General features: G+C 45.5%; 1 protein-coding gene across 3 annotated transcripts in view; it reads right to left on the minus strand.

The window, feature by feature from the left end:
- Chpt1 (choline phosphotransferase 1) overlaps positions 1–5,009 on the minus strand; it is a 30,191-nt gene extending 25,182 nt beyond the window's left edge. For 2 of the 3 annotated variants that reach the window (XR_002378902.2, XM_021174026.2), the window contains exon 1: positions 4,629–5,009. Coding sequence is in view for 2 of the 3 variants with exons in the window: in XM_021174026.2 (XP_021029685.1) it covers positions 4,629–4,901 (273 nt within the window). In the remaining variant the exon portion in view is untranslated. The remainder of the gene's footprint in view (positions 1–4,628) is intronic. The other variant, XM_029482493.1, reaches the window with a different exon arrangement.
- Between the last annotated feature and the right edge of the window lie 5,287 nt (positions 5,010–10,296).

Consider the following 10,296-nt stretch of genomic DNA (forward strand, 5'->3'; position numbering starts at 1 on the left):
TCTCCTGAAAGGCCTCTTCCAGGCACGTCTGGAAGGTGTAATAAGGCATGGAAGCCCCTCAGCTGCAGAATGTATGGAATCCTCTGCTCCCAGAGAGCAACACAATCCGGAGCCGTAGTTGGCTCCATCCGTCTTCCCTACACTTTTTCTTTTTAAAGATTTATTTATTTATTTATTTATTTTATGTGAGTATATTGTAGTTGTTTGTCTTCAGACACACCAGAAGAGGACAGCAGATCTTATTACTGATGGTTGTGAGCCACCATGTGGTTGCTGGGAATTGAACTCAGGACCTCTGGAAGAGCAGACCGTGAGTGCTCTTAACCTCTGAGCCATCTCTCCAGCCCGTCTTCCCTACTTTTTAAACTTCCTTCACCTCCTGGCAGCCGGGAATTAATTTTTTCTTTTAGTAAGAGAGGCAGCTCCATTACAAGACTCCTGCCTTAACAAATGATGCTCGACAAGGTACTAAGCTGGTTTGAAAGAACGAACGAACGAATGAATGGATAGAGAGAGAGAGAGAGAGAGAGAGAGAGAGAGAGGCGATTAAAAGGAAATACAGATCTCAGAGAATTAAGCCTAGTTAAAAAAATATGAAGGGGAATATATAGTGCCCTCGAAAGAGTCACTAACATAAATGTAAACACATTTAAGATTAAGAAGGTAGGGAGAGGGCTGGAAAGATGGCTCAGCCGTTAAGAGCACTGACTGCTCTTCTGAAGGTCCTGAGTTCAAATCCCAGCAACCATATGGTGGCTCACAACCATCTGTAATGAGATCTGATGCCCTCTTATGGAGTGTCTGAAGGCAGCTACAGTGTACTTACATATAATAAATAAATAAATCTTTTTTAAAAAGGTAGAGAGAGAATATCAAAGAAAATAGGTAAAAGAAAATCATGCTACAATTTATATTAGCCCTCCCCTCAAAAAAGGCAAAGAAGTATTTTGTAGTAGAGAACGCTACTGAAGCTGGGGATCCCTACCCCGCATTGCATCTCCATAAACTTTTGGATAACAAGAAGCCCCACTTATATGTTAACTTCTAACCCTTTCTTTAGATTGCCAGAACCCAGATGGCTTTTACACCACTCCTCCTTGGGAACTACTGGGAAGAAAAGGTGCAAGTTGGTCACAATGCTCTGGAGAGCACACACCCCCTGGCTGGCCAAGACTGCTAACCCTAGCTTCACTGCTGCCTCCTCTCCATGGAGACTCCCCTAGCAAGGAAAAAGCTTCGAGGAACCGGCTCTTCCAGATCCTTCAGGGCTGGCTTTCCCATACACCTGACTCCTTTCTACCAGCGCTTATTCTCCTAAACACTGGTACCTCTTTGGCCAGGAACAAAGATATTTGATTCTGGTAATGCTAGAAGCCTGAAGCTAGAATTAGCTTTGAATCACCAAGTTATCAGACATACACTTTTAATAAGTGCATTAAATAGGCTCTGGGACCTTTTCATGTCCTAAGAATCCATGATTCTACTTCAGCAAGAGATAGCCAAGGATGGGAGCCGAAGGATCATATACTCAAAAGCGGTAAATCCTTCATCAAGGTGCATGTGTGTGTGTGTGGGGGGGGGGGGTTTCTACCCATTTACTAGCATTTGCTTCTGCTCAGACCAAACAGGCAAATATTTAGTCCAAGAGCAACTAAAAGTAATTGGGAGCCGAGAAAGCCATATTTCAAGATTGCACTGTGCGATTTGCTCATACACCAGATTAGCAAACACTAAGCAAGACACTGTATTGTCGTCAGTTGAAATCTGGTAGGGCTGTCCTGCTCAGTAAGACCACCCATAACAACAAGGAATGGGAGACTTTCTACTGGAGAGCTATAGCGGTCTGCAGCAGCAGAAACACAGCTTTCTGGTTTGAAATCGTAGTCTCCCCACTTAAAAGCTCTTATAACCCTTGGAAGATAATTGCTCTTCCCTTTCCGAATCTATTAAATGGGGGATAGTAACTATCTTCTTCATGAGACAAGGCGACAGAGATAACAGAACAGCTCTGAACAGTGCCTGATAGACAGGAAACAGTCTGTGGCTGGTAGTTACTGCCCTCTTAGGACTGTGGGAGTCCGGAATAGTGAGTGGCTGATTTGACTTAGAAGACAAAAAACTTCATGGGGTAGTAGTGTTAGGGGAAACAGAGCTACAACTGGACACTAAAAGACAGGTAGGTAACTGGATGCGTGAAGGAGGAAAGTATGAGAGGAAAGGTCCCTGCCAGAGCACACTGTTCACCTGGAGTACAGGGAAGATCCCTAAACAGAGAGGATGCTCTTCGAAGAACTTTGGAGCACTGTTATAGACACTTAATATAAACCGCAGCCTTTCGGATCCACTTCCCTTCGCTCTCAATCACGTTCTAGAAATGAGCGTGTTGTTACTGAGTTCCAGGTCAGCCTCATCAACTATGTGTGCCCTACTCAAAATGAAAAATAAAATTTAAAAGCTCCCAGGCAGAGCTTGCTTGGCTATCACGTCGATGGCCCTGGGGTTCAGTCTCCAGGGCGGCCTGCATATATACAGTGTGTGAAAAGGCACTCTGACTCCTCACGTCTGAAAATCAAAAACTTCCAAGCTAGGTCAAAGTCACTTCACCTCAGAGGACTTCAATCTCCTCTTATGAAAATATGCCACTGTTACTTCAGGCTGGCGAGAAGGAATTCCAAGACCGCAGGAACTCACCAACCTCCTCAGGTTGATAAGGGTAAAACCCACAACAAATGTGAACGCCCTTCACATACATAGTTGCATCATATCAAACGCCAGTGTTTCAGACATGCCACAAATCCAACAGAAAGAATGTATCCTTCACAGATGGATCAACTTGGATCTGAATTTTATGGAGCCATGTCACTTATTAAAGCAAAATACCCAGAAACTAGTCTTAGAACACGTTAGTAGCTACATCTTATGTGGATCCTACAATGTTGTTCCTCTTCTTACTCAGGCCACTTAGAGGCAAATACAGGATCCAGTGACATGCACTTTACAAACTCGCATAGTTATCTTCCATCTACCCCATAGCCCCTTTACTTGGGCCGCTCTGGCTTTTCACGTGTTTAAGTGATCTCTCAGGGCCTATCACATCCTCTTTGAAAAATGAGTCTAATCCTATAAGATAATCACAAATGTATCTCATCCACAGGTCCCCTTCCACCCTAGGGCCTTAGGCCTTGTTTATCCGTTCGTTCTCCTAAGTGCTCCATCCACAAATGGATGGTGAATGACATCCATGCTGACAGCTTAATTAGCTAATGCCAGAAACACCCAGACTGTTAGCCAAATCAAAGCTAAATTTTACTATGCATGTGTTACAACACTGTTTACCAACTGTGTATTTTTAATGGGTTGAGAGAGAGAGAGAGAGAGTTTTACTTTGTTGAGTAAAGGGCAGGGCCCTACAATTATCTGCACGTATCCTTCAGTCCTCACGGCTGCCCTGTAAAATTGGCCTGGCAGACATTATTTCTATTTTCAAAATGGGAAAACAGATCGGTTAGGTGTGCCATGGTGGCGGATGATGGGGAGCCAAGTCCTTCACTTGCAGGCCTGCCATGCTTCCATCCTGATACAGAGAGCTTCAGGGGGTTAGGGAACCAGTGAAACCCCAAATCACATGAAAACAAGTGACAGCGGAGGTACACGTGACAAACACAGTCGTCGGCAGGCAAGATGTTTTAAAGGGCAGGCTCCACTAAGCCCTTAAAAAGAAGTGTTTGCATGGATGCAGAACATGAGCTATTTCTATTGTATTCCTGGTATCCAACCTCGACTCTCGAGTTTGTGCACGATCTATCTTTACATGTAATTACGGAGGGAGCGTAAAGAAAGTAATGCCTGCCATGGAATCTGCAATGTTATCCTATATAGTGTTTCAAGGCACTCTCCCTTGTTTTTACGCTCTCTATACTCAGCTCAAGGAACCACGTCTGACCACTATTGTCTAAAGCCCATGTTACTTAATATTCTTACTTTAGACTTAGGTTGGATATAATTACAACTAATAAAATGTTGGTATTTATAATCTCAAAGTCTAGATAATTGTAGACTGTCACCTACATCCTGTTTGTTTTTCATGAAAAAAGCCAATGAAGCAACAAGGAAGTTGCTTATCTTATCCAGAAATAACTTATCTTCGATCAGTGCTACCAGTAATTTCAGGATCGCTAGGCACCACCTTTGAGAAACAGAATTATAAAGTGCTAAAGGGCACTTGGCCTTACCTAACCCATCCACAAGTCCTGCTAGCATGGAGATGTGGGTGTTTAATCTCCAGTGTGCGAAATATGGGCTGGTGGTCCCATGGCCCCAGGGATGAAATGGGCAGAAAGGGCTGGGGCAGTGAGTGACCTTGACAGCGCCCCTGCCCCCCCAAAGAAGCTCAGAATGGTCACAGGATTGGGGTAGTGGCGCGACAGTCTCTAGGAGCCCCCGGGGAGGCTGAAAATGAACACTGCCAGGGGACAGCAGTCTGGTCGCGTCCGCACCTCCCTCCGAGACCTAGAGGATGCTCCGCTACGCAGGGTCTCCCCGCTCCACTGACGCCTATAGTGGCGCCGTCTCCGAAGGAGGCCCAAGGGGGGCTCCAGGGAACAGTACCGTCGGGCGGCCAGCCCTACCTCCTCCGTGACCGTAGGGCAGTAGAAGATGAGCACTAGTGTGGTGACCAGGTTGATGGCGAGGCCGATGAGGGTGATGGTGTTGGGGGCCATCCAGAGCGGGATCCATTGGAGCAGCCAGGTCCAGTAAAGCTGCAGCGGCGGCTCGAACAGCGACTCTCCCACCGCGGTGTAGCGGTGCTCCTCCAGCCGCCGCAGCTGCGCGGCACTGAGCGGCTCACCTAGCGCCTTTACCCAGCGCGGCGCCGGCCTGGCCCCGGCGCCCGCCGCCATGGCTGCCTGCGGGGCCCGCCGCGACCCGGCGCAGCCCGCGGCCCGCGCGGGGGGCGGAGAGAGCCGAGCGAGGGCACAGCGCCCGGGCCAGCTCCGCCGGTGGGACTCACTTAGCAGCGGGCCGCGGGGGCGGGGCCGGGCCGCGGGGGCGGGGCAAGGCCCGGCCGCGGGGGGTGGGGCCTCAGCGAGCTCGCGGGCGGTGGCGAAGCTGGGGGCGGGACCGGGGCGGGGCCTCGGTGAGCTTGGCTCTGGACGCCCTGGGAGGGGTCAAGCAGCCTGTGCTTTCAGACTCAGGTCGAGGGCAGCTCTGGCCCTGCGGCTGTGACCTTTCTTTTAGCCTGGATCCTGGTTGAGCTGGTTTTTTTTCTACTGAGTGGTAGGTACAACTCTGACTAGTGTGTCTATGCTCCGGCCTCTTCTTTTTTTTTTTTTTTTTTTTTTTTGGTTTTTTCGAGACAGGGTTTCTCTGTGTAGCCCTGGCTGTCCTGGCACTCACTTTGTAGACCNCTCACTTTGTAGACCAGGCTGGCCTCGAACTCAGAAATCCGCCTGCCTCTGCCTCCCGAGTGCTGGGATTAAAGGCGTGCGCCACCACGCCCGGCTCCGCTCCGGCCTCTTCTTAGTCAAGAAAATGTCGCCTACTGAAAGCTGGAGTGGTCACCATGTATGTACTGATCAGAAAGTACTCAAGCACCATGGGAATATACAAAGACCCCTCCGCATATTAACTTAGTTACCCCTCACTGCGGGATCAGACGGCGAGGTTTCAAAACAAACAAGCAAAACCCCCAGATCTTAGAAATATTGTCGTCAAAGGGGAACTGAATGTTTGAAACTCAAATGCCTGTTTTTTCAGACCACTTGACACCCAGGGTGGTGGCTGTTTTTAGACACGCCCTTCCTTGGAGCAGAGAAAATTCTAAGCCAGTTTCACAGTTTCTTCAGTGGAGAAGTCTGATTGCCACATAATGGAAGGTCGCCAGCTCCTTACTTCACAATGCACCCATTTGGGGTGTCTGGGGGCTGTCACAAGCATGTTCTATTGCCTAACCAGATGTAGGCTGCCCACTTGATCTACACGTAATGGGTCTGATCTGTATACACCTTTCTAACACGTCAGACAAGCTGGAAACTACTTTCTGCATTCTTAGATTAAGCCACAGAGGTCATGGGATACACTCTCCCTCACCTATTTTGAGGAACGGTTAGCAACCTTTGGCTCAAAAGACAGGCCTTCCATCTCATTCTCACAGCACACTACAGCAGTATGTGTCTTACATGTTTTAATTACTGGGGAAAAAAATCAAAGAACAATATTTATGATGTTAGAATTGATATAATTTAAATCTCAGTTCTGTGACTATAGCTGTGTTTCTTCCCACAGAGGTGAGGCGTTGTATAGCGCAAGATGACTTACAAAGTCTTGAATATTCATTACCTGGCCTCTTACCAAAGAAAAATAAAATAAAATAAATAACAGCTAGGTGATGTACTGTAGGCCTTTATCCCAGCACTCTCCAGTCAGAGGGGGGGGGGGGGGGGAATTGACAACGCTTACATTATAGATTCCTAGTATTTTATTTCTCTTGCTCCTGGACTTTGAACCTAGCACCTTGCTGGGCCCTGCTAAGCTTTATCTTCAGTCCTTTGTTTGCTTTGATTTTGAGACAGAATCCCGCTGCATAGCCTAGACTGTCCTTGAACTAATTGCCTCTGCCTCCTACGTAGCTCTGATTACAAACAATTACACTTGACCTCTTCCAATGCCATGCTGTTGTAAAGGGGCATACAGCATGCTCAGAAGGTATCGACGATTGCTTTAGGCTACTTTCTAGGTCAAGTACAAGGCTTGAGTGAGACAAGGCTTGAGTGAGACAAAGTTCGTTTTGCCCAAGCATCATGTCTGGGTAGATCATTGAGAGCGGCTGCAAACCCTCAGTGTGTGAGGGACACTGGTTTCTTCCATTTTGTTGTCTGCTACCTTCAGGGTATTGTCCTTGTCCTGATCCAAAACAGGTGACCACAATTCCCAAACAACTAGGAGGAGGGGAAGGGAGGGGGGCTGAACTTCCTGGCTTTGAGGCTGTGATCCAAAGTTTCATTCCTCATTTCTGACAGAACCCTGTCATGTGAGTGTGACACCTATTTGCAAGGAGAGCTAAATGAAGCCCTTAGCTGGCCAATGGCTGGTCAACTAATTTCTACTACTGTTAAAAAGTGAGGGAGTGGATGTTAGAGAGCCATGCATGTGTTCTGATTTTTTTATACACCATTTAAAAAAAATACTATTGTATTAATTCCTTGAAAATCTCATAAATATACTTTGATCATATTAACCCCTTATTCCTCTCCCCAATTCCTCCCAAGACCACCCCTATCTCCTAACCTCCCTGTCTTCATGTCCTCTTTATTATTATTGGTTTTTGTAACCCATCAAATCCAGTTTATGAATTGAATTTGTCCTGCATGTGGAAGGAAGCATGGCGAGGACTCGATCTGGTGACTCCTGGTCAGTTGACTAGATAAAGGCCACCTCCTTACAGAAAGCAAAGCGGGTTCTCCCTCTCCTTGAAACCTTCAGCTGTCCCTAGCTCCTCAGGGATGGGGAACAGGGAACCCTTTCTTCCTCCATTCTAGAATGGTAACTGGCTTGATTGTGGGCACGTCTTATGGAGGCCACCACAGCTGCTTTGAGTTCATGAGTTAGAGTTGTCATGTCATTCCCATGACTCTCTTATCCAGTCCTCCCTGCTCTCTGGCTCTTACAATCTGATCTTTCTGTCCTCTCTTCTTCCATAGTAAATGAGCATATCTCCCAATGCTAGTCATTATTATAGCACACAACAGGAAAAGTCTAATAATGTTAATGGCTCCCTCCATTTTACAGGTTCAACATAACTAGGCTCAAATTTTTGCCCACAGTTACACCTGGAGCCAGTACAATATTGAGCTAGGTTATAAGCTTTGTAATCTTGTCCTGGAGCCTTTAATCCCAATTACTGCAGAATGCAACCTAATGCAGTACATGAAGTGCAAATTAAGCATTACTACTTTAGAAATCTGAAATGCACCCACATCCAAAACGTACAGCAGCCTGATGCTGCAAGGGTGCAGGTGGGATATTCCACAGGTGACGTCATAAGACATGCTAGTCAAAAAGAGGAGAACTGGATGAGCATGCCCTCAGACTGTTTGTCAGGCGTATATGAGACATTAGTGATTTTCTGTTCAGGCTTGGTTCCTAGGGTCCAGATGTCTCGTTTTATACATACACTGGTAATCGGAAGTCTGCAGAGCACCAAACCCCAAAACACTTCTTGTCCCAGTTGTTTTCAGTGAGGGAAACTCTACATGTAAAAGCCTCAGATGGGGATTTATTTTTGCCAATATTGAACAGCCCAGCTTCTATGTATTGTGTAGATTTGTACCATTATAATTGACTTTTAGGGTGACATAAAGACTTATTTTCCTGGATAAGAAGCACCAAAATGCAGTGAAGAAGGGTGAGCTCTGGAGTCCATGGCTGCTCGTCTCACAGGGCAGAGGGCCTTGCTCTCCCTTCTTTTGTATAACTTGTACTCACATTTCAGCTTTCCCACAACTTTCATGTTTAAGCCAAAGTTCCCAAAAATGCTACATAGTTTCATGCAACCGTGGTAGGTACAGTTGTACCTTAACTTCAAAATCCAGTTTTCACCAGTTTGGGGAGTTAAAAAAAAAATAACCATGGTTTCCATCAATGCATTCCTTGGCCCCCAATCTGCTTCTTGGTATGTTTACATGTATCAGACTTTCACATCATATCTAGTAAATATACACAATTGAAATGATAATGGTCCCCAATCTGCACATGGTATGACATGTATCAGAATTTCACATCATATCCAGTAAATATACACAATTGAAATGATAATGACTTTAAAAGGATTCTTCTAGCTAGACTTGCAAGATATGCTGTTCACAATTCTGTATTTTTTTTAATGATCGCAGGCCTCCTGTTGTGTAAACACTTGTTTGTTTGTTTGTTTGTTTTTTATTACGTATTTTCCTCAATTACATTTCCAATGCTATCCCAAAAGTCACTTGTTTGTTTTTTAATATTTTGTTTTTCCTTTATGAATCTGAGTGCTTGCCTGCATACTGTGTGTGGCCCATGCACGTGCCTCATTCCCCAGGAGGCCAGGAGCTGCTGTCGGATCCCCTGGTATTGGACATGTAGCTGGAAGCTGCCACGTGAGTGTTAGGAGCTGAACCAGATCTTCTGCAAGAACAAGTGCTCTTAAAGGCCGAAGCGACTATCTGGCCCCATAAACACTTGCTTTTTTATTACATTTACTTTGTCCTGTCCTGACAGTTTTGTACTTTGAGATCCTAAAGGTCACATTTTATGTAGGTAGACAGTTATGCAGTATTCAGTAATAAATCAACAAAAACCTTTGCTCTACTCTCTCGAAATGCTTAGTGTTCTATTCAAGATCAGGGAGAGAAAAAAAAAAAAAAAGCAGAATTTCACAACAAAACCCCAGAGATGTGGCAACTGTACTTTTTATCTGAAATTGCAAAAGTAATTGAGGGTTAAAGAGACCAATCTCCTCTAGACACAGTTCTTAGTCTTCAGTCTTGTTTATATCCTTTAATCATTTTTTTAAACTTTATGATGCTTTTCTGGGTTCATATTGTACTGTGTTAAAATGTCTTCCAAGGTATGCTTCAAGGAATCCTGAAGGGAAGCCCCCTCCTTAAACAGGCTCATAATTACTTGTAAATCCAGCCAGGTATCTAAGAGACTTTCTTCTGGTTTCTATGGACATCTGCATACTATGGCACACACACACACACAGAGAAAGAGAGAGAGAGCGAGATCTTAAAACAAAAGAAGGGGACCAGCAGAAGGGGCAAAGGGTTGCTGCTGTTGATGATCAGATAATGAGGAGATGTATGATCAAAGTATATGACATCCATGTCTGAAAACATCCTAATGAAATTCATTATTTTATACAAAGAATATGTACTGGTTGAGAATTTTTAACATAAGGGAAATAGAATATCTTTTCTTTGGTTGGGGGGTCCCCCATAAATATTCATAGAAGAAATTAGATAAAGTGCTGGAGCCTGCCCCTTCCTCCAACCCCATGCCTGGGTATAGAGGTCATTGAGAATCTCACTGAAATGCAGATTTGTAAATCTGTAAGTCTGGGGAAGAAGCTGAGGATATTCATTTCTGAGCCGCTCCCAGGTGGCCAGGTGGGGTCATCAAATCATCCTTTGTAATGAAGTGTCCTTAGAAGGTCCGAGTAGCCAGGCATGGTGGCGCACGCCTTTAATCCCAGCACTCGGGAGGCAGAGGCAGGCGGATTTCTGAGTTCGAGGCCAGCCTGGTCTACAGAGTGAGTTC

Source organism: Mus caroli, chromosome 10 (assembly GCF_900094665.2).
Source record: "Mus caroli chromosome 10, CAROLI_EIJ_v1.1, whole genome shotgun sequence".
NCBI classification, from domain to species: domain Eukaryota; kingdom Metazoa; phylum Chordata; class Mammalia; order Rodentia; family Muridae; genus Mus; species Mus caroli.